Source organism: Monodon monoceros, unplaced genomic scaffold, assembly GCF_005190385.1.
Source record: "Monodon monoceros isolate NGI ecotype Baffin Bay Population unplaced genomic scaffold, NGI_Narwhal_1 Super_Scaffold_4, whole genome shotgun sequence".
In the NCBI taxonomy this organism is placed as follows: Eukaryota; Metazoa; Chordata; class Mammalia; order Artiodactyla; family Monodontidae; genus Monodon; species Monodon monoceros.
Genome location: NW_021703781.1, coordinates 18232787 through 18256633, shown reverse-complemented (window position 1 = coordinate 18256633; position 23847 = coordinate 18232787). Strand labels below are relative to the sequence as shown.

General features: G+C 37.0%; 1 protein-coding gene across 2 annotated transcripts in view; it reads left to right on the top strand.

Annotated features, from left to right (window-relative positions):
* CTNNA3 (catenin alpha 3) overlaps positions 1-23847 on the top strand; it is a 1596010-nt gene that overhangs the window by 435323 nt on the left and 1136840 nt on the right. For both annotated transcript variants that reach the window (XM_029245645.1, XM_029245646.1), the window contains exon 7: positions 1836-2039. In XM_029245645.1, coding sequence (XP_029101478.1) covers positions 1836-2039 — 204 coding nt within the window. The remainder of the gene's footprint in view (positions 1-1835; positions 2040-23847) is intronic.

Below are 23847 nucleotides of genomic sequence, written 5' to 3'. Positions count from 1 at the left end.
ACTAATTGCATTTGAGCAATCAAAGAAAAATTCTCTTGCCCTCAGTGTCTCTTTTTAATGATGATGTCACATTGGAGGGACATTTTCAAAAAGGTTTTAATTGGTCAATTATTGTTATGAAAATTGGAGTGGAATGTTTGTACTAAATTAGTGAGCCAAAGAGGACATGGTAAAAATGGCAAATGAAATAAGGAGGTATATTTAGATGTAAATGAATCCTTGTCTGATGGGAAAGCCCATGGTTGGGATTATCGTCTCACCAAAAAAATTATGCATTGGATAAAGAAAATGTTAAATTTGGCATTTGTAAAATTCATTTCTTTTTAAAAATTTGTTTCCATCTAAAAGAGAAAAATGGAGATACTCAGTAGAGAAGTAGAAAAATAGGAAGGAAATAGAGGCATGAAAGGAAGAATTCTTCTGAATAATTTTAAGATATTTAAACAATTTTCTATAAGATCTATTTCTAGTTTACATTTTACATTATATCATATAATATGTGAACATTACACAGTACTATTTTTTCTTTTTGTATAATTGTTTTAATATTATTTTTCTTTCCATAATGATTTTCTGTCCCTAACTTGGCCTAGAGCTGTAGCTTTTAAAATTTTATCCTGGCTACTTTAGATTCCCTAATATTTATCATAATATGATATAGTACAACCATCAGTGTAAGATTATATCTATACACAATATACACACACAATATACATATACCTCTCTATATATGTAAATATATATGATTGTGCACTCTGAAGATCAATGATTTTCAGTGTGTATATTTGTGTGTAAAGACTCACACATGCACACACATTCTGAAGATCACTATATGATTTCATTTTATGTTAAAGGTTCTACAGAGAGCTTTCATTTGATACTAACTAGTTCTCCAATTATGACATTATGCTCAAACCTTGAAAGGCTTCCTCTCTTACTGTATTTTAAGAAAGGATCCTTAGAGCCTCATATTCTCCACCTTTTCTTCAAAGTCTGTAGATTATCTTGACTTCTGTTGCCTGAAGACATATCTAAAGGAAACCTTAAAACTACCATGTCAGATTTCAATGGTGGGAAATGGCTGGAAGTTATAATCAACAGGAAGATGGAATTTTACTTTTAAAATGAATAATTAAAATTTAGACTTCTCTTTGATACGTTAGTATTAAGGTTAATTAGATCGTATGACTTACAGTGAGGCATAACGAAAACAGTATTGAATTAGGTATTATAAGACCTTAATACTTGTTTGAGCTTCACCATTTAATAGCTTAATGACCTTGGGCAAGACAGTCTCAGCCTCACTCACCATCAATTGAAATGTGTGGTTAACAATATCTTTACTGCCCACCTCTTTATAGTGTTGTCAAGATGAGATAATGTATGTGAAAATATTTTGTAAACAATGAAGTGCTAAATGAAAATTGTAAAGAACTGTTAATATGTGCCAGACGCTGTATTAAGCGTTCATATCATTCTTACAGCAGTTTTATGAGATAAACAATGTTAATATTCCAGTTTTACACATCAGGAAGGTGAGGCTTACAGTACATAAGACATCTGAGTGAGCTCACACCATTAGTGAATGGGAAGGGCAAGATTTGAATACAGATTTGGCTGACACTAGAATCAATGCTCATAATTTCACAATTTTTATCACTGCCCTGAATAATAATTGCTTTATAGAATGGTACATGAACTGGGTGAGGCAGTAAAAGCACAGTTGTCTTTATCATCACATATGAATTCCAAATGTGAAAACAAAATACTAATTATTTTTTCCTAAAAATAGAATATCATGGAGTTCTAACCATCTAAATGTGTTTTTCCTTTAGAATTTAATTGTCTTGGATCCACTCACAGTGACTGAGGAGGAAACAAGACCATCCCTAGAGAAACGCCTCGAAGCCATTATCAGTGGGGCTGCTCTGTTGGCTGACTCTTCATGCACGAGGGATTTCCATCGGGAGCGAATTATCGCAGAATGCAATGCCATTCGCCAGGCTCTCCAGGACCTGCTTTCAGAGTACATGAACAATGTAGGTAACTGGTTTTCCCCCACCCCGTCCATTGGGTATATGCTGAGGTTCTTTCGGTGTACAAAATCTGATAAATTACAAATGAGTACCTGATTTTACATGGATTGGCCTTTTGGGTGCATTCTGCGCGGGTTGCTCTCAGAGTGCAGCAAGGAGACAGGAGTTTCTAGGGATGGAATTCAACCAGAAGGTTATTTATACGTGATCGTTTTGCTTGAGACAGTATCTAAATACTAGTTGAAGAAGGCAGTCAGGACTGGAGAAAGGAAACTGGAGTTGCACATCAGTTTAAAGGATAAAAAGTAGACAAAGAAAAGGGCAGGTTGCTCCAGATTATGTTGGTGAATAACAAGGTTAGAATTTAGATGGTATTGGGATAAAGTCAATGCTGTAGGGATTGAGGGCCATTTTTGAAGGTGTAATTTGGATCGCTTTCAACCTTTTTCAAATGTGACAATGTCATAGATTTTTTGCAATTTTAGCCATCTCTCAGGAATGTTAGAAACAATGTCTAAATTTAGACAAATGCAAAAGTATTTGTTTCTAGGTCCTTTTGATATAATTTCATATATATATGTATATATATGATATATTCTTTTTGTATATATATCTACATCCATCTATGGAGCATCTATGACTACTCTTACATTCAAAACTTAGTTGTATTTTTAAAATAAGGAAGACATTGTCAGTTATATATTGATCATGAATATTGACTCCTTAAATAATAGAGGTAAAAAAAAGAAAAATTTAAAATGGGAATATTTTGTTCATCTGCTTTATTATAAATGGAATAATTCAAGAGTTATGAGGGTATATTTTGAAAATGATTAGTTACAAAGCATACGATTTTTTAGGTGTGAGATTGAAGATTTAGGATTTTTCAGTATAAGTAATTTATGTGAATAATTCAAATGTGCTAAAATTAGTGAGTTTTAGGCTTCTTCAACACATTTGATGTATCTCCACACTCTTAATATTTGATGACTTTGGCTTCTGACCAAAAATCTCTTGCCTGTCAAGAAATCACAGTTGTAAAGCAGATTTTGTTAATAAGAGGACCATATTAGTAATGTCATGTCCTGCTTCTGAAGCTGGAATATCACAATTTTTAGCATATAATATATTTTTAAAGATTTTTAAAGAGAATTCATGAGTTACAAGAAACTCAGAAGGTAATATTCTGTTGGAATTCCTTCTCCCCTGATCTGTAAACTATTAAAATTAGTAGTTTCATTTTATAGATAAAATATGGTAAAGTTATACATAAGTTTATTTTATCTATAAATTATAAAATTATAGATAAATTTACTTTATTAACTATAGAGAAAGTTATTCTATTCTTTTAAATACAAACATAACAGATGCACATGCACACACTCACCCACATACATAGGCAGAGATGGCCACGTAATTGTGGAGCCCAGTGCCCAGTGCAAAATGAAGATGTAAGGCCTGTTCAAAAGCCGGGAAAAAAAGAAAGTTTTTTCCTTTTTTTTTTACAGTCTTTATTGACCCAAGAAAGGTTATTTTTATTTGCTATTTAATGTTTGGTTTTTGGTTCTCTAGGGTATAGGGATACTTTCGGACTTTTGGGAGCACCTAGACCCTCACAGATTTCTTTAGCCTTACTCCATAAACCCCACCCATCCTGCCTTGTACCAAGGGCCCCACCAGGAATGGAGGGTGGCAGCAATTGCTGGGCTGTGGAGCAGGTGGCTGAGGACCTGTCCCTTGAAGGCACTGGGAGGCAGGACTGCATGTTAAGTCTAGGGCGTATGCTTTATTGCCCCATCAGACTTCACTTATCTACACAAATTGAAAGGTAAAATTGTTAAGACTTTCAAAACTGTGATAGCGGAGCATTAATAGCCAAACACAGGGCTCCTTTCTGAGCGTGCTGCCTTTTGCCCAGTGGCAGGACGCTGAAGTTGCTCTTGTATGTAGTAAACATATACCATATAAAAATAATGGTGATTTTATGGCTTTCTTCAACTTTGGGTTAAAAACTGTTCATACAAAGGGTGAAGTGATGGGCACATTCTGCCCTGGGTGCAATCATTAAGATGCATTGCCTCTAGAAATTTATAAAAAATAATAAAGCCAACTAAAAGTTGGTCTGCACCAGCAATTCTCAAAGTCAGTGATAATGTTTTTCATAAATTCGTTTTTTCTCTAAATCCTAAATAATTGCTGTAGTTATTGTTGAGTTTTAATAATATATGTGTATGTATGATTCAAATTAACACATTTTTATGACTAACCTTTGATAAACATTATATTCTTTATGGATTTAAACAGCAGATTCAGAATAAACAATGATGACAGTGATTGTAAAGACAGAGAACTAGAGTTACTTTAATTCTGTTATTTCATGTGATCACTTGGAATTTAAATTTTAAAATTATAACAATGAAACAGTGTGAATTGCAGGGGGTAATATTTTTGTTAGGTAAATGTAAATTTCATACATGAACTATTTCATTCGATTTGAATAGTAACTTTGAAATTTGTTTTCCTTCTGAAAATTGTCAGTTGCTTTAAAGAACAAATCAGGAAAATAATGATTATCACTGAAAAGTAATTTTGTCATATAGAGGACGGGGGCATTTAAAAATTATCTGGGTATCAAATATGCTAAGTGAGGCACTGAAAATATGTATGTACTTTTGTACATTTACTGCTTTTTTTCTTAATGAGGTTTTAATCTAATGTTCAGTTTCAAGGCCCATTTGTCAAGTATACAGAACTTACTTATGTTACTAATATCCTTCCGTTAGATATTTTGGTTAATAAAAGGTAAGTTCTGTGTTAGAAGAGTGAAGTGGAAAGACTCTTCCATCTATAATATCCAAATAATTGAGATCAAAGGTAAGTAGCTTTTTTTTAGCTTGTCCAGATAATTATTTTAATTTTAATTTTTTAAGGGTAGACTTAATTGTAGGAATTCAAATATTTCTCACTTATTTAATTGATTAGATTGCACTACTCTTCATGCGTGATGGAGACTTTCTTCTTCCTTCCTCTCTCCCCCATGTTTCCTCTTCTCTCCTTCCGGCAAAGGAGTACAAACATCCCCTGAAATATCTCTCCCTCATGGCACTTTCCCCTTTATAACTCTCATTCCTGGTGGAATTCCTGTGTTGCCTTCTCCACTGGTCAGAAGCTCTAGGAGAGCGAGGGCTGTGTCCCTGGCCCTGCCACTGAGCCTTTCAGGTAGCAGGTGCTCAGTAATTACTATTTGGATACAGGTAAATTGAATTAGCACTTGCTTCTTCTCAGTTTTTAAAATTAAAATGGCAATGTGCCTGAAGCAATTAATTTGTAATTATTTATTTATATGGTAACTGTGGAGAAAATGTAGGGAGGGTTAATAGTGAGAACAGGAATACAAGAAAGAGTGAGCACAGAGGTGAGAAAACTTGTTCTGTGGGTGATCTAAGAATATTTATATATTGCTTTTTCCCAAGGCATAATGTTAAGTACTTGTTGAGGAAGGCATTTTTCTTCAGGGAATGAAAGACTTACCGTGTGTGTGGGTAATGTCTGGTGACCTGCCCTCATGTTGGTGTAGAGATGAGAGCAGGAGTTAAGTTATACAGCGGTGGTTCACAGGATCAGAAACCCATTTATATATTAACAGTTTATTGATAAGTACAACCTATTAATAAACAAAAATATGCATTTATATCATTATGAAAAGCACTCGAAAAGCGGTATAATAGTTCCTTTTTATATAAAAGTGCAGAATTTTAGGCTTAATGTGACTATCTGACCAAGCCAATGAATATTGGAATTAAAAAGCAGGAACCAATCTGGAAAAACTGTGGGGTGGGTGTATTATCAGAACACATTTCCAGGTTTCTTTTTACTCTACGTTTCTATCACCAATAATGCTTCTCTATAACTGTTTCTTCAGCTTTAACGGAAGGGAATGTACTTCCCTGAAACTAGCTGAACTCAAAACTTTCTCAGTTTGCTCAAAAATTTTAGGACAACTCTCATACTTAAGTCCTCAACTTCCTAGTTTAAGGAATGTTGTGTCTCATTTGGTGGGCCTGATTTGCTTTTCAGATTAGTTTGGAGCTTTTGTTATTGACCTATGTTGATCAAGTAAATGCTTAAATATAATTCAGATGCAGTAAAGATAACCAGGAGAAGTTAAAGCACAATTAACTCTCATCAGGATCTGTGGATCTTTTATGTGAATGTGACTTCAAGGCTTCAAATTTTGCAAGTTTATTGAGTCCAGAGCAGTTCAGTAGTGGGGAATAAACGCAGTTTATGTTGTTCTCAGGCTCAGTTCACATGACCAGTTTGAGTCTAAATAACTTTACTTCCTTAAACAGATCAGCAAGTCTCGATCATTTTTTGACTGAAGCTCTAGGTTCAATAAGTTCAATGTCTTGTCACGTTAGTAAGAAATTAGCAGGATGTGAGTCCAGATGGGTCTATAACAAATAAAACAGACAACCACCTAACCATATGATCATATATGTTTGCTCTAATATTTTCATTCTAAATATACATATATATTAGTTTAAATATATATATGTTTTCTATTGCTGCTGTAACAAATTATCACAAACTTAGTGGTTTAAAAACAACACAATAATTATTTTACAACTGTGTAAGCCAAGAGTCTGACACAGGTGTCAATGGGTTGGAAATCAAAGTGTCAGTAGGGCTGCATTCTTTTCTGGAGACTGTAGGGAGGAATCCATTTCTTTGCCTTTTCCAGTTTCTGGAGGTCACCCACATTCCCTGGCTCAATGCCTTCTTCCTCCATCTTCAAAGGCAGCAGTGTCACATTGTTCTAACCTTGCTTCTGTCCTCACATCTCTTTTTCTGACCACAGTCAGGAAAAGTTTTCCACTTTTTAGGACTCATGTGATTAGATAGGGCCCACCAATATTATTCAGGATAATCATCCCACCTTAATTACTTGTGCAAAAGTTCCTTTTGCTATGTAATGTAACAGTCACAGGTTCTGGGAATTTGGATATGGGCATCTTTGGGAGGCTCATGGCCATATACCTAGTACTAGTCTTTCCTAGTCTCTTCTGTGGAATCATTATCAATCTTTACATTTCAAATCCATTGTAGTTAGTATCGTTTACTCACTTTATGTTCTATGATGGCAGATCACGTCTGTTTTATTTACTGTTTTATCCCCAGTCCTAGGCACAATGCCTGGCATTTTAGAAAAGGCTAAATTGTAGTTTTGAATGAAAGAATGAATAAAATTATTACATACTGTATATAGCAAGTAATGGAGAAAAAGCTTCTCCGATATTAAATGGAATGGGTTTCAAGCATCTACTAAATTTATATAATAGACTGCCTGTTGTAATAAAAGGTTTTATTTTGCAAAGTATAGGTCTCTTCTAAAAATCGATGTGAATATTCAGCAACAAAATTTTCTCATCACAGTCTCTTCATTTGAATCTACCTCTCGCTATGGTTTGAAACAGGATTTTTATTCATTGAAAACATATACTCCAGGGAACATTCAGAATCAGAGAAAGTTTAACTTTTGTATTTTAAAACTTAGAGGTATATTTTTCTAAGATATTTCTGCTGATTTTGTTATGCCTCCAGGATTGGTTAGGTCTAGTGCATCTTCTCTGATGTACAATATAGTTAAGAAATTCCTCATGTAGATGGGGTGGAACAATGAGACTCTCTGAAAAAGGAAGGATCTTAGAGGGAAATCAGTTATTTTTGAATGGTGGTTTCTCTATAATTGGTGAAAATAGAGTTGGAGATGGGTGGCCATCATGCTTTGGTAATAAGAATCAGCAGACATGAATTTTTCCTGGGGGTGGGTTGAAATCATGTCAATGTTAACTTTAGATGTGTTGTTGAAGAGAGAGGAACTTCAGGTGATGTAGAATTATTATTGAAGATAACACTCAGGTTGGTATTTTACTATAGGGGGATGTTAGAGGGCTGAAGGAGAGATGGCATTGCTAGAGTAAATGAGTCAGGCCTGGCCTGCATGAAAGGACCAATTGGTATTCGTAGACCTCACTTGCCCAATATTTTCTTTTGGTGTTTTATGTGAAAGCGTATTGTTGGTTCTCATTATATATTTGTTGAGTGAATAAAAAGCAAATGGATTGGCTTTTGTCATTCAGAGACCAATTTCATTTGTATGTCTTGGGTTTAATGCGTTCCCAGTCTTGGGGAATTATAAGGATCCAATGAAGAAAACAAAGAGATGTTATGGGGTTTTTCTTGCATATAAGGCCTCCACCTCTCTCTTGAAAATCGATTTTGAAATTAATTTCAGCCTTATTTCTCATGATGTTGGGCTGAAGCAGTTAGGATGATCTATATGCAAATGACTATTCAAATACTAGAGACAGGTTAGAATTAAAATTCTAAAAATGTACAGGCAGCTTCCAAATCTATTTCCTTTTCTCCATTTCTTTGTTCATTCATTTGTTCATTCCTTCCTTCATGGACTGCATATTAGAACTGATCCATTATTGGATCAGGTACACTGTATTAGACGCTTTACATTTTTATATTCTTAAATTTGTCAATTACACCATAGTGGTGGCTGATTTTTGAGTGGTTGATTATGTTGGAGACCCTGTGTTTTAGTTTATAGATCTGAATTTTACAGCCTCATTTAATGAAGAAGTAAGAGGAGGAAGATAAGTAAATAGTGTCCAGTACAGGTTTGTACAATATTAGATATGCCAAAATCAGAGAGATGAACCAAACTCAGATTAGAACATGATATCGAGAATCTAAAAAAGAATGGGTATATGTATATGTATAACTGAGTCACTTTGCTGTACACCTGAAACAAACACAACATTGTAAATCAACTCTACTCCAGTAAAAGTTTTTTAAAAAAGAACATGAGATTGAAATCTAAGAACATATAAAGGAATTATCAAAATCAAGGAGACTGGAGACAGATTTTGAAGCTGGGATATAGGAACCAAGAATTCAACAATTAGGGAGCTGAGAGAAATAATAAATGGTGGGGGGGTCTGGTTAAATGGGCAAAAATTGGTTTTTTCTTCCTTGCTTTCTTTTCTGTGCCTGTTTTAAGGACTAGATAGTGGGCAGGTATCTAGTCTATCAATTGTTTTGGAAATAAGGTGGTAAAATACTATTGTTTCAGCTGATTTGGGGTCTAATCTTATTCCTCTCCTAAAGGTTCCTGAGTTCCTTCGAGGACTGATTATTAAATAATTACTCTGAGTCTTTCTTAACAAGCTAAATCGTGCTAATAATGATCACTTTGGGATTTAAAAGGAGCTTATGCAGTGCTCATCGGGGAAAAGGAGGCATCTAGATTCCTCTTTTGAGGGAATGAACCTTTTCACGGATCTCTTATTTGTGATCTAATGTTCTAATTTCTCTTAAAAGTAAAAGTTAATCGAGAGAGCCCTACAGAGATGCAGGCTACATGAATACATGATTAATGAATTAATAAGAAAAGCTAAAATAACAAAGGTAGGCAGCTATAATTATTTTTAAAAAGGGGAAGGGGGACTAGCTGGATAGAACCAGAACACAGGAAGAGAAAAAGGTAATTTGTGTAAAATAAAAATAACTAGAAATTAATAGAGGATATCCTAAAGTGGCAAGACAGTCTGTGCCGAGAACAGTAACAGGTGAAAGTCCCTAAAGGTTATATCCTCTAGGCCAGACAGCCTGAAGGCTGAGAGTCTTTTGTTTTCATCTTTTGCTTTCCAGCAGAGACAGTGATGATTTCTAATATTTGTGGTGCACGTTAGTCATTCACCTTGGAATTTTCTAAGTGATGAGAGTAGTAAAGATGTCTTTTGTTATGTTTGAGGTAACGCTTGGACCTAAGGATGGGGCCTAGTTGCCAGGAGAACCAACCATCTAATTAGAGGATTGGAACTTTCAGTCCCACCTTCCAGAACCCCAGGGAAGGGAGAGGCGCTGGAGGTTGAGTTCAGTCACCAGTGGTCAATGATGTATTCAGTGATGCCTATGTAATGAAGCCTCCATAAAAACCTAAAAGGACAGGGTTCAGAGAGCTTCTGGATTGATGTGGATGTGGGGAGTCAGAATAGTGGCGCACCTGGAGGGGCATGGAAGCTTTTCCCACATACCTTGCCCTGTGCACCTTTTCCATATGGCTGTTCTTGAGTTACAGCCTTTTATAATAAACTGGTAGTCTAGTCAGTAATAGTTTCTCTGAGTCTGTGAGTGGCTCTAGCAAATTAATTGAACCTGAGGACAGGGTAGTGGGAACCTGTGATTTATAGCCAGTTGGTCAGAAGTATAGGTAACAATCTGAACTTGTGACTGGCATTTGAAGTGGGGTGACGTGGGGGAGGCAGTTTTGTAGGACTGAACCCTTACCTGTGGAATCTGGTGCTGTCTCGAGGTAAATAGTGTCAGAACTGAGTTGAATTGTAGGACAGCCAGCTGGTGTTCTGAGAATTGCTTGGATTCCCACCCCACCCTCTGTGCCCCGCCATACCCTGCCACATTGGAATTTGTACTAGAACCTTTTATTGTTGAAACATATTCAATATTTCTTAATGAATTTGTAGGCAGGCTCTGAATAAAAAGTTATCATACCATTGTAAGTTTAGGATCAAAGGCCAGCTTGTAGCTTTATTTCTGTGCTAAAGTAGGTTTAGCAGGGTCAGACACAGATGAGCAACTTGTGTAGTTGATTTGCTTGGCTGTTGACTACACTTAATAATTAATTGGAGAAGTCTGTTAGTGATCTACAACTTGCCCCACCCTATTTGGGTCCTTTTTTTAAAATCAGAAATTTTAATATGTTTTAAAGTCTTGTAACCATGATGAAAGAGCTTATTGAATTTTGACATGAATTTATTTGCTTGTTTTCTTCTGGGAGATAAATTGAAACTAGATTTGCCTATGTTTTCCTTAGAGATAACTATCACAGTTTGTATATGAGAAACTCAACTAAGGTTGTTGACTGACAAAAGTTTATTACTCCAGAATTGTTTGCTTTTATGTCCCAGAGTAGCTTTTAAGTATTTTAGTTTGATATTCCTATAAACTTGAAGTAAATCCCTAGTTGTCCTAGTGGATTTAGGTTATGAATATGATTCAGTGTGAGGGCATGGTACCTCATTTGCAAAATACTTTTCTTTCATTTACATATGGCAAGGATATATCTGTAAACATTTTTATCTCCCTGTAAAAAGTTGTTTCCTATGTATGGTAGGCAGAATAATGGCCCCCAACGGACGTCTGTGCTCATCCTTGGAACTCATGCATACTTTACACGGTACAAGGGATTTTGCAGATGTGATTCAGTACAGGGATTTGTGATTTTCCTGGATTAAATGGGTGGGCTCAATCTAATCAATTAAGTTTTTAAACCCAGAGAACCTGCCTCGGCTGGATCAGAGAAAGATGTGATGGAAAAAGGAGAGATTCAAACCATGAGAGTCAGTTTGCCATTGCTGGCTGTATGGTCAGGCCACTCAAGATGGCTGTTCTCTTGCTCTCTGTACATCCCCTTTGCGACCAGTGCCTGCTTCACCTATATCTTACCCACCTGACTGACCTTCCTACATACTTATTCCAGGCCCCAGCTGGTGATTGTTCTTATCAAAGTGGTGGTGAGGGGCGTGACTGTCTGCTGCTTTCCCTGGTAATTAATGAGCCCACCTGATGTCAATTCCCCTATAACTGGCAATCCGCCCTTCCCCCCACCCTCCCGCAGTGAAGACTGACGCCATGTTTTGCTGGCCGTCTGCTGCACATGGTGGGGTGTCCTCCAGGACCTTGCTTCACACAGGTAAGCTCCCCTATCCATTAAACTATTGATGTCTCTGTTGCTGACTCCAGGCTTTTTCTTTGGTCTTGAAGCTGGGCAAGTACAGGACTTGTAGGCCTGTCGGGTGCAGCCCAACAATTGGCAGAGTCAGATAGGAGACTGAGGAAAATCCTGTGAGCACCAAGACGTGGGGAAATACAGGACGGGGAATGGAAAGTTACAGGGGCCTCCACTAACATGTGGGGCTCCAAAGTTGCAGGGAAATCTGGGGTGGCTATCTAATGGGGGGCCTTGTGGTGGCTGTCCTTGATTAATGGGGCTGCCAAGAGATCTGGAGAACAGTGGCCTCTAATGGCTCTGCTGTTGTATCAAAATGAGCCTTCTGTAATTGGTTAAGCTAGCTTTCTAAAGGACTTGTGCTTTTGAGATGTAAATGATCTACCTGGCCTCTCTGGACTTTAATCTTCCATGATCTCTAGAAGTATAGGAGAAAAAAGAGCTTTTAGGTAAACTCTATAGAAATAATTATGTTTTGGGAATGTCTGTCTAAAGTAGTCCCTCCATATTTTGGTAACTTGAAACTAAAGTTGAAAGAAGAGAATTCATGGGCCATTTCAAATAGGATAAAATATTGGAACATTAATTGCTGGGAGGGTCTAAGTTTATCTACCTCTACCTGCTTAAGAGAGGGAGACTAAAGCATTGTTTTCCAATCAGGAAATGCACAATTACTTGCTTCTTGGTTTTCGCCAGAGATGAAGGTTTTCAAGGGTTAAGATTATAATCAGTCATAATTCTTGTAACCAAGTTTCTTTATTGATTACATTGTGATCAGGTGTTTAACTGTGCCTTTTAAAGTTTTTGTCATTTATAGACAGTTATTGTTTTATTCTGATGCTTTTTTGCAAAAATGCTTCATCTTCAAGAAGATTCATAGGAAGGACTTTTTGAGAAGTATAGGTCTCTGATAAATTACCACTGAACGGGTTAAGAAATTAAAGAATCCTAATGGAAAACCTGATGGCTTCATAAAAAGTTAACAAAAGGATTGGTTACTGAGTGAACTGGTGGATACGGTAATAATGTTTATGGGGTTTGTCCGGAATGTCACTGGTTTTGATTTGTGTTTTCCAGGTAGAGAGAAACCCTTCTGCACAAGTTAGTTATGACACACAGCAATTCGGTAAACTACACCTGTGGGTAGAATTGAAGCATTTTTTTCTTTTCTCTCTTCCTGGTTCCTCCAGAAATTGGAGACTCTTGGGCTCTGAGCAGCCTTAGCAGGTGAATGGGAAAGACTGTCTCCTGTCATGTGCAGGAATCTTGATATTTTGGTGACCTCTAGAAGAGGGAAATCCACTGGGGTGGAGCCTGATAGCAGGCCTTTGGCATGGCTTTCCCGTCCTTGAGAGGCCTTTTGAGAATTCAGTCTGACACTCCTGAGGAGTTCTACCACAGTCAATTTGGAGGAGCCTGTATGGTCAATTGACCAGACTTGTTTTGCAAACAAATTAGTCTTGATTTGACTTGTTTGGTGGAGATGAGGGTAATTTTAGAGAGAACAATATTATGTTTCAGTGGATGTTAAATTCTAGTTCTATTAATTGAGGTCTGTATTTATGAAAGTTACTGTGTTAGTCATACTTTTGCCCTCATATTCTGGATAGAAAGAAAATTATCTAGTGAAATGGCCACAGAGTATAATGACTTATGAAATGTCACACTGCTTGCTTTAAGTTTGCTGCTAAAAGCACATGTACTATGCTTGTATGACAATTGGGTATAAGTGATAAAATGTATAGCCTATAAAGTGTTTCCCCATTAATATACCTCTCAGCATATTCACAAGATCTGAGTAGTTTTCCCCCAATGTGAATGACTAGGCAAATATAAAGGAGGCCTAGCTTGGACTATGGATCGTAAGGGACATGATCTGAACCTGGGGTAGGAGCCAGCACCGCAGAATTGATGGATGGATATTTTGATCATCAGTGCTTTTCTGTTGAACGATTTGCAGTCAAAAGGGGAAATGATGGAAAAATCTGCATATACTGAGGTATGGGGAAGTCATTCTGGCTTATACATGGTTTAACTTAAACTTTACTGACCAGAGCAGCCTGTTTTGTGGCCTTTCAGAAATGCATTGTACATATGCTTTGGCCATTAAGGAAGGGAATGCATTTGAAAGTCAAAATGGAGTAGCTGTAGTTCGGACATCCAAGGTAAAACTAGGTGGCCATTGTATATGTGATTTTGGACATGTTCTTGTATTACAGAAAACTTGAGTTTTCTGAAACTGCACTGCACACCAGAACAGAAACCACAGGCGGGTGTGGTATTATCTCTGAATGCGGTTACCGCTTGTATTTTGCTTAACTGTTATGATCTCCCCTGTGTAGTGCCTGTTAGTTGTCTTGCGTTTCCTCCCTATGAGGGAGGAAATCTGTTTGAGGAATGAGCTGCAACACTGACCTCACAAGCCTCAAGTGAGTCTAATTGCTGGGTCTACAGCGAGATGCTGTGCTCACCTCCTCTGAACTTCCATGAGAAATCAACCCAGCTAATGTGACTAGGTGGGGACTACTGATAGTGGGGGGGAAGGAGTCACCATCTTCCAGTCCCATATGCTAATATGTCAGAAGGACCCCCCATTGGTAAATGGTACTGTACAACTGCCTGCCCATGAGCCCCCTGGGCTATGCTGTGTGGAGTAGAATAGGCTGGCTTCTGGACACACAAGTCCAACTAATGGGACTAACTTTTTTGTTTGGAAAGACCTAATGGGTTCACCCCTAATGTCACTCAACATAACATGGGGTGGCAGACCTGTACTGTGACTGCTGAGTCATGACTAGGCCAGGGCCTGCCCCTCCTTGGGGGTGGCTCTGGGTTTGTGAAAATCAGGGATGGCCTGTCTGTATTGTATTTGTGGTATATGGTTGCAGTGTCCCTCTACATACCTGACCCCAGGGATATTGTGGAAGAGGAGCCGGCCAAGATTGTAAGGGTCGTGCAGGGTATGTAAGGGTGGAGTATATGGCCAGGCCACTCAAGATGGCTGTTCTCTTGCTCTCTATACATCCCCTGCCTGACCAGTGCCTGTTTCACGTGTATCTAACCCACATGACTGACCTTCCAGGTGAAATAAACTCTAGTTTAACATACTTCCAGACCCCAGCTAGTGATGGTTCTTATCAAAGGGGCGGTGAGGCATGTGCTCCTCTGCTGGTAATGAGCCCATCTGACATCAATTCTCCTATAACTGGGAATCTCCCCTTCCCCTGGGAGTGAAGACTGCTGCCGTGTCCTGCACCGCACACAGTGGGGTGTCGCTCCAGGACCTTGTTTCAGATGGGTTAGCTCCCCCATCCATTAAACTATTGATGACTCTGTTGCTGACTCCCGGCTCTTCCTTCTTTCTTGAAGCTGGGAAAGCACAGGGCTTATAGGCCTGTGGGGTGCAGCCCAACACTGGCTTTAAAGTTGGAGGAAGGGGGACATGAGCCAAGGGTGGCTTCTAAACCTGGAAATGGCCCTCAGCTGACATCTAGCAAAAAAACAGGGATCTCAGTCCTACAATTGCAAGGAACTGCCTCTTCCAATAACCCAAATGGTCAAGTAAGCAGATTCTCCACTAGAGCCTCCTGAAAGGAACATGGCCTTGTTGACACCTTGATTTTAGTCCAGTTTCATACTTCTGACTTATATAACTGTAAGGTAATAAGTTGGTGTTAAGTCACTAAATTTGAGGTAATTTGTTACAGCAGCAATAGAAAATTAATACATGATCTTAATCAGGGGTCATATAGATACTATGTGAGCAACTTTGAAATCTTATGTGAGACGAATTGCTGCCGTTATATACTAAACATGTAGGTATATTAAATATGAACCGTGTATAAATCTCAGGAAAGGAAACCAGCTTCATAGAAATACCAAAATACTGATTTTGAATGTGCTTGTGTATCTCACATAGGATTTAGCATGAAGTAATTAAAATGACTGAAAATCATTTAATGGTGTAAACACCATGAACTGCTGTGGTGCTACACAATGGAAAATATGATTTAGTTTAATTTCTGAGCCAGTGCTTTCAACGGAAATATTATGCAAACTAGAATAATAGGTGAATCCAATATAACTGAAAACTTTCTAGTAGCCACGTAAGTAAAAGAAACAGGTGAAATTAATTTGAATAATGTATTTTTAGTTCAGGATATGCCAAATATCATTTCAACATATAATCAACATGAACATTATCAATGAGATAGTTCACATTCCTTTTTAGTACTAAATCCTTGAAATCTGGTATGTATTTTATATTTATAGTACATCTGGATTAGCCACACTCTAAGTGTTCATTAGCCACATGTGGTTGTGATATTGGACAGAACAGCTCTATACAGAAAAGTCTTCTCCACTACAGAGTTTCTGATACTTAACCACTTCCATGTTTCTGCAGCTTTAATAATGCTACTACTGTTAGGAAAGGTAACAAAAGAAAAAAGACACAGAACACTTAGGGACACTAAGAGCTACCGCACCATGCTGTCATTTCTGTGTTAACCAGTAAAGTAGGCAACTGGTATTTTATAGTAGCATACTGGAGAAAAACAAAACTTTCCATATGTGGTAGATTATATTTTCCCAAAATGAACACCATAGTATCTCCCATTTTGCATATTCTTTGGTATGACTTTGTCTTTCCTCCATCATTAGTTGGAGTTTAATACCCTTCTTCTTGAAACTGGGCTTACCTTAATGACATGACCAATTAAATGTGACATAAGTAATGTTCTGGAACTTCTGAGGCTATGTCACAAAAAGCCTCGCCTTTCAGAGTCCAACTAAGCCTCTTGGAATGCTCAATCTTGGAAACTCCCTCTCAGAATGCAGTTGCTATACCATAGGAAGCCCAGCCCACCTGGAGAGGTCACAACCAGGTAGGCGATCTGGTCGATAGCCTCAGATGAGTTCCCAGATCAACAGCCAGTCCTGTGACTGTGCCATCTTGGATGTCTAGCCCATTCAGACCTTCCTATGGCTGCAGCTGAACCTTGACTGCAGCTGCATTGAGACCTGATGTGTGAAATCCTGGCCAAGCCCAGTCAAACCTCAGAACCATGAGAGGGAATAAAAAGTTGTTGCTTTTAGCCGCTAGGTTTGGGAATGTCTTCTTGCACAGAAATAGATGATACTCTGAATAGTACAGAATTTGATTGGCAAAGACTTTATTTTGAGAAAAGCATAAAGAATCAAAACTGCTCTAACACCGAATGTGAGGAACTGCCTAGAAGGTACAGAGGATGAGTCAGACTGTCCCCTTAGCCGTAGTGGTCAAGGGTTCTTAACAACAGCTTTGTAAGGAGGAAGATAAAAACTGATATAGTACAAAGTATAGATTTAGTTAATCTCCACAAATCTTTAATATTAAGTCCTGTGTTAAAAATAAAACCACTAAGATATCCTCATAACAGATCTGAAGTGGGTAAAACTTACCTGTTAGAAGTCAAGATTATAGTGCCCAATGTGAAAACAAAACAAAAACCTAGGAAAGTGACCTTTTGCAGAATTTCATTTTAACAAGGCTTATTTGTGACTGGGTGCATTTTAGCTATAATGATGTATATAATTGCATTTAAGAAGTGACTTTGAAACTTTTCCAGGTGATCCACAATTGATTTTCCCAAAATGTGCATGATGATCACCTGCTCTCTTCAGTGACATTGAATCAGAATCACTGAATACTGAGTGATGATATAATTTATGCTAGAGAACAGTCAGAGGCAAATGTTTATTCAGCCTCTTGTGGTTACTAAGTCTTCCTTCATTCTTGGCAATTTTAAGTGTAGTAGCAGGGGCTCAGAGAAAGAAATATGCAAACCTCCACAAAGTTGGCAGTACTGTAAGTATGGCAGTTGGCTTACAACTGGGGAGAGAAAAATAATTCTTTGGTTTGGTGCATCGCAGAGATATGATAATCACTATTTATGATAATCATGTTGTCTTTTGTAAAAACAGAAGCTCTTTCTAATTTTATAACTCCTTTAGAAGAATTGGCTGCTCATTTTATCTTGTTTCTGACCTTTATATTAAAACCTAGAAGCTTGTATGGTAGAACTAACTGAATCTACTTGATGGTTACTTTTATATTGAGCTGTTTAGACAGTATGGGGAAACCCACCCATCTTCTATCAATTTGGGGTTATTACAGTGTTCCTCCTTTGGGAGGAATGCCTCCCAAAGACTTGAAATGAAGATTTAAAAAAAAAAAAACTTTTATTTGGCAATAATTATAAATTGAAAGGAAAGTGCAAAGATAGTCCAGAGAGTTTCTGTATACCCTCTGCCCAGTTTCCCACACTGGTAGTATCTTATGTAACTGTAGTGTATCAACCCCTCACCACAACCCCCGGCATCCCACTATCCCTAACCCCTGCAGATACTAATGTGTTCTCCATTTCTATCATTTTATCTTTTCTAAAATATTTTATAAATGGAATCATACAGTATGTGATCTTTTGAGACTAGCTTTTTTCACTCACCATGATGCCCTAGAAATCCATCCAAGTTGCATGTATTGATAGTTTATTCTTATACCCATGGTATGAATATACCACAGTTTATTTTGCTATTCAGCTATTGTAGGACATTTTCGTTAACCAGTTTTGGGCTATTACAAACAAAGCTTCTATGAGAAGTTGTGTACAGGATTTTGTGTGGACATAAGTTTTCACTTTTCTGAGATAAGCGCCTAGTGTGATTACTGGGTCATAATGGTAAGTTAATGTTTAGTTTTTAAGAAACTCCCAAACTATTTTCCAGAGTGGCTGTATTATTTTACATTTTCACGTACGAAGGGTGTAGTTATTCTGCATCCTGACCAGCTTTTGGTATATTTAATATTTTTATGTTAGTTGTTCTAACAGATATGTACTCATTGAACATCATGGTTTTAATTTGTGTTTCCCTAGTGGCTAGAGATATCAAACATCTTTTCATATGCTTATTTGCTACCTGCGTATACTATTCAGTGAAATGGTTCATCATGGTTTTTTTGGCCTATTTTTAAGTTGGATTGTTTGTATTCTGTTATTTTTGAGAGTTCTTTATGTATCCTAGATATGAGAAATTTTTCAGATACGGGGTTTGCAAATGTTTTCTTGCCGTCTGTAGCTGATAAAGGCAATTTTATCAGTTTTTTTCTTTTATGTATTGTAGTTCTGGTGTCTAAGAACTGTTCACCCAATTCTAGGTCCCAAAGATTTTCTTTAAAAGTTTTATAATTTTATGTTTTAAATTTACATTTTACATTTATGATCCAGTTTGAGTTACTTTTTTTTATGAGGTATGAGATTTTTCTCAAGGTTAGTTTTTTGCCTGTTGATATCCAAATACTCTAGCACTATTTGTTGAGGTGGATTACCTTCTTCCATACAGTTACTTCTGCATCTTTGTCAATGCTACTGAACTATTTGTCCATTGGTTAATACTACAGAGTATTGATTACTATAGTTTTATAGTTAGTCTTGAAATTGATTACAGTTATTCCTCCTACTTTATTCTCCTATTTCAAAGTTGCTTTAGTTTTTCTAGCTCCTTAGTTTTTTCATGTAAATTTTAGCATAATCTTATCTGTATCTCCAAAAACTCTCTCTGTGGTTTTGATAAGAATTATGTTAAACCATGTATCAGTTTTGGAGAATTTGCATCTTTACTATATTGGGCCTTCCAATCCAGGAACACATGGTATGTCTCTGTTAGATCTTCTCTGATTTCTTTCGTCAGCATTTTGTACAAGGCCTGAACATGTTTTGTTAGATTTATACTTACTTGTTTCATTTTTTTTCAGGTACTGTAAGTGATATTGTAATTTCAATTTCCACATATTCACCACTAGTATGTAAAGATACAATAGGTTTGTTTGTGTTTATCTTACATCCTGTAACCTTGCTCAACTCACTTATTAGTTCAAGGTTTTGTGGGGTTTTTCTTGTTTTTAGATTCCTTATTTTCGATATAGATGTTCTTGTCATGTACACGTGGATATAGTTTTGTTCCATTTTTATTGAAGTATAGGCTAGGACTTTTGATACTATGTTAAATAGAAGTGGTGAGAGTGGGCATTCCTGTCTTGTTGCTGAATTTAGAGGAAATGCTTTCAACTTTTCACTGTTGAGTATGTTCTTACTTGTGGGTTTGTCATAAATGGCCTTTATTATGTTGAGATATGTTCTTTCTATATCCACTTTGATCAGATGCTTTTTCTGAATTATTGATATGATCTTGTGATTTTTATCCTTCTTTTTGTTCATGTGGTGCATCACATTGATTGACTTCTGAATATTGAACCATCCTGTGTCCCTGGAATAAATCCAATTTGATCATGGTGTATGATCCTTTTTTATATATTGTTGGATTTGGTTTGCTAATATTTTGTTGAGGGATTTTGCATCTATATTCATCAGAGATATTGACCCGTAATTTTTCCGTTTTTAAAGTATCTTTGTCTGGTTTTGGTGTCAGGGTAATGGTGGCCTTGTAGAATGAATTTGGAAGTGTTATGCCCTCTTCAGTTTTTTGAAATAGCTTGAGAAGGATAGTTGTTAGTTCTTCTTTATATGTTTGGTAGAATTCCTCTGTGAAGCCATCCAGTCCTGGACTTTTGTTTGTGGGTAGTTTTTTAAAATTATAAATTCAGTTTTACTGTTAGTGATCAGCCTGTTCAAATTGTCTTTTTTTTCTTGATTCAGTCTTGGCAGGTTGTATGTTTCTGAACATTTGTACATTTATTTTAGGTTGTCCAATTTGTTGAACATATAACTATAGTATTTTCTATAAATTTTAGTTTCTCTGTGGTACCAGTTGTTGTTTTTCCTCTTTTCTTTCTTATTTTGCTTATTTGGATCCTCTCTCTTTTCTCTTTGATGAGCCTAGCTAAGGGTTTATCAATTTCGTTCATCTTTTCAAAAAACCAGCTCTTGGTTTCATTGATATTTTGTATTGTTTTCTTTTTCTTTTTTGGTCTCTGTTTTATTTATTTCTTCTCTGATCTTTATTATTTCCTTCTGTCTGTTGACTTTGGGCTTTGTTTGTTCTCCTTTTTCTCATTCCTTTAGATGGTAGGTAAGGTTGTTTATTTGATTTTTTTCTTGTTTTTTTGGGTAGGCCTGTATTGCTATAAACTTCCCTCTGAAATGCTTTTGCTGCATCCCATGGATTTTGAAAAGTTGTGTTTCCATTTTCGTTTGTCTCAGGGTATTTTCTAATTTCTTCTTTGATTTTTTCATTGATCCATTGGTCTTTTAGTAGCATGTTGTTTAGTCTCCATGTGTTTGTGCTTTTCCCATTTTATTTCTGTAATTGATTTCTAATTTTATACAGTGTGGTCAGAAAAAAATGATTGATATGCTTTCTATCTTCTTAAATTTGTTGAGACTTATTTTGTGGCCTAGGACACGATCTATCCTGAAGATAGATCTTGAACTTGAAAAGAATGTGTATTCTGCTGTTTTTGGATGGAATGTCCCATAGATGTTTATTAAGTCCAACTGGTCTAATGTGTCATTTAAGACCACTGTTGCCTTTGATTTTCTGTCTGCATGATCTAGCCATTGATGTCAGTGGAATGTTAAAGTTCCCTACTGTTATTGTATGATTGCCAATTTCTCCCTTTATGTCTGTTAATATTTACTTTATATATTTAGGTGCTCCTGTATTGGGTGCATGTATGTTAACAAGTGTAATGTCCTCTCATTGATCCCTTTATCATTATATAACTCCCTCTTTATCTCTTGTTATAGCCTTTGTTTTAAAGTCTTTTGTTTGTATGAGTATTGCTACCCTTGCTTTCTTGTTGTTTCTGTTTGTGTGAAATATCTTTCTCCATCCCCTTACTTTCAGTCTATGTGTATCTTTAGCTCTGAAGTGAGTCTCTCATAGGCAGTATATAGAAGGGTCTTGTTTTTTATACAATAGCCACCTTATGTCTTTTGATTGGAGTATTCAGTCCATTGATATTTAAATTAATTATTGGTAGGCGTGTACTTATTGCCATTTTATTGTTTTCCAGTTGTTTTTGTAGTTCTTCTCTGTTCATTTTTCCTTTTTTTTCTGTTTCCATGTGGTTTGTTGATTTTCTTTAGTAGTATGCTTGTGTTCCTTTTTAGTTTCTGTGTACCTATTGCAGGGTTTGATTTGTGGTTACTGTGGGGTTCATATATATGTTGATAGATAACTATATCTACTTGTTTTAAACTTGTAGTCATTTAAGTTCAAACGTATTCTAAACAACGTACATTTTTTACTCTCTTCCCCCACATTTTGTGTTTTTGATGTCACATTTTACATCTTCATGCTTATCCATTAACTGTTTATTGTAGTTATGGTTGCTTTTATTGTAGTTATGTTTGCTTTTACAATTTTTTGTCTTTTAGTCTTTGTTCTGTGGTTGATTCTGTCCTTAGTATATAATTGCCTTTCCTAGTGGGATTTTCCCTTTCCTATAGATTCTACTTTGAGAATACTCTTTAACATTTCTTTTATGGTAGATTTAGTATTGATGAACTCTTTCAGTTTTTCTTGTCTGAGAAGTTCTTTGTGACTCTTAGTCTAAATGATAGTCCTGCTGGGTAGAGTATCCTACATTGCAGGTTTTTCCCTTTCAGTATTTTGAGTATATCATGCCACTCCCTTCTGGCCTGCAAAGTTTCTGCAGAGAAATCAGCTAATAGCCTTATGGGGGTTCCGTTATATATGATCATTTGTTTTTCTCTTGCTGCTTTTAGAATTCTGTCTTTAACTTTTGCCATTTTAATTATGATATGTATTGGTGTGAATCTGTTTGGATTCATCTTGTTTGGGACCCTCTGTGCTTCATTTACCTTGATATCTGTATCCTTCTTTGGGTTTGGAGAGTTTTCAGTGATAATTTCAAGTATGTTTTTCATCCCCTTCTCTGTCTCTTCTCCTTCTGGGACCCTGTAATGTGGATGTTGGTATGCTTAGTGTTATCTCAGAGATTTCTTAAGTTGTTTTTTTTTTTTAATTTGTTTTTATTCTTACTACTCTGATTGGTGATTACCATTATTCTCTCTTCCAGATCACTTATGCATTCTGATGTGTCACTTAGTCTGCTATTCATTCCTTCTAGTGTTTTTTATTTCAGCTTTTGAATTATTCATTCATTAGCCTTTTTTGTATTTTCTAGTTCCTTGTTAAAGTCTTCTCTGTGTATATCAATTCTCTCCCCTAAGTCAGTTAACGTTTTTATTACTAATGCTTTGAACTCTTTATCTGATAAATTGTTTATTTTTGTTTCATTAGTTATTTTTTCAGAGGTTTTCTCTTTACTCTTCCAATTGAGAGTGGTTCCTCTACCTTTTTATTTTGCTTAACTTCATCTCTATGAATTTAGGTGAAACAGTTACCTTTCACAGTCTTGAAGGTGTTATCCTGTGTGGGAGCTTCCCTTACAGATTGTGTACACCCAGTGCCTTTGGTGAGAGAGCTGGATTTCACATGGATGCAAGTTATATCTTTCTTCAGGGTATGCTGGTAGCTCTCACCTTGGTAGGGGGAGGAGCCTGGAGATGGAGGAGCTAGAGCTGGTGCCAGGTGTGCAGTGGAACTACCCTTCTGCTCAGTGGCTGTAACTGCTCTCTTGGCAGGTGGGGCCTGATCCCAAGTTGTTGGAGAAGAAGCCCTGAGTGTTGGGCCTCACCTGTCTCTGTTCCCTTTAAGTGTGTGTTTTTCCCTCTTCCTGTACTGGGAACCTTGCCCCAGCCAGGGTGGGTGGGGGTGGTCCTCAAACAAGTGGACCTAGGTGGGCTCTTGGCTTGTGTTGGATATGGACAGAGGTCCAGTGTGCTGCCTGTGAAGGTGCCCATGGCTCCTCTGAGACTCAGCCTCCAGTGCGAGTCCCCTTTTTTCCTCACAGCTGATCACTGCCCCCAGCCTCTGCTGCCCCTGCCCTTTTGTGGAATAGCTATGCAGGGCAGGCGGGGCCTGTGTGGCCTCCCAGCGTGCATCAGGACGTGAACTGTG